This window comes from Octopus bimaculoides, chromosome 4, assembly GCF_001194135.2.
Source record: "Octopus bimaculoides isolate UCB-OBI-ISO-001 chromosome 4, ASM119413v2, whole genome shotgun sequence".
In the NCBI taxonomy this organism is placed as follows: Eukaryota; Metazoa; Mollusca; class Cephalopoda; order Octopoda; family Octopodidae; genus Octopus; species Octopus bimaculoides.
In genome coordinates this window covers 91909459-91910688 of record NC_068984.1, presented here as the reverse complement: position 1 = coordinate 91910688, position 1230 = coordinate 91909459, and the positions used below count along the sequence as shown (strand labels likewise).

At 34.2% G+C, this 1230-nt stretch overlaps 1 protein-coding gene across 2 annotated transcripts in view; it reads right to left on the bottom strand.

Annotated features, from left to right (window-relative positions):
* The window catches only part of LOC106875254 (uncharacterized), a 38917-nt gene that overhangs the window by 32796 nt on the left and 4891 nt on the right, over nucleotides 1-1230 (bottom strand). Inside the window, exon 3 of one of the 2 annotated variants that reach the window (XM_014923322.2) lies at nucleotides 207-349. The exons of the other annotated variant lie outside the window; for it this stretch is intronic. Coding sequence (XP_014778808.1) covers nucleotides 207-349 — 143 coding nt within the window. The remainder of the gene's footprint in view (nucleotides 1-206; nucleotides 350-1230) is intronic. 2 annotated transcript variants of the gene reach the window in all.

Below are 1230 nucleotides of genomic sequence, written 5' to 3'. Positions count from 1 at the left end.
TGTGTGTGTGTGTGTGTGTGTGTGTGTGTGTGTGTGTGTGTGTGTGTGTGTGTGTGTGTGTTGTATGTGTCTGTGTGCCTGCGTGTCTGTGTCTGTGTGTGCATACACATATAGATACGTACGCATATAAACGGTATGTACGTATCTTCATAAGGAAGTTGCACTTCCTTTTATTAAATGAAAATCAAAATTATTTAAACAATTACTTGATTATTTCCGAGTCCTATATCAAAATTATCAGTCAAATATTTCACGAATCCCAGTTGCTTTTGAAAATATGGCGGCCATATACTAGCCGAAGAATCCAAGACAAATACAATATCAACATCTTGTCCTCGGCAGGTTCTGGCTACAATATATAAAAAAAAAAATTATTTGCACATATATAGCAAATTACTAGTTAAAATGTTTGTGAAATGCGAAGTCGTGTTTTCATCTTCTTAGTAGTATGAGTAATCGATTAGTTGTGATTAATAATTTCACGTAAATAATCATAGTTTATATTTCTTTTTTGCCTCTATGTTTACAGGCATTTTGTTTTCAATTGTTAATTATAACCTTTCTCCTTTCTTCTCACTCCTCCCTTCGCCTTGTATTACCAACATCAATATTATCTTCAATTTCCGCTTCGTATGTAATTTCTATTGCATATGTTAAGCGAAGAAATGTTGTGTGTGATTACATACATACATACATACATACATACATACATACATACATACATGTGAGTGTGTGTGTGTATGTGTCTTCTATCTGCTGCTCACACGTGAACCGTGACTGATCTTGTATTCTCTGACTTTTCGTCACTGACACCTAGCGTACTGGTCAACTTTTTCTCCCTTTTACTAATTTCGTTTTTTATATCCATTTGAGGATATCTTCCAGGCGCTACCCATAACTCTCGTGTTTGGCCGAAAGTCTTTATTTATTATTTTCGTCTATCGGTTCAAATTACATTTGTTTACTTTCAAACGCTCACTCTGTACTGTTTTGTTTACTCGAGCCCTAATTCTACGCAAATCTTGCAGGTGCCGCCGATATACGAAATTCACAGTCTTATCGTTAGATGTACGAAACTGGGTATTAATATTTTTGGTCGATAACTGCTGAGGAAGGATTAGGATCCTTCTGTGTCTGTCCTACGTGTATGCTTTGTAGTATTTAATGCATTTTTATTTATATATATGTACATATATACATATTTATATACTTGTATATATATATATATAT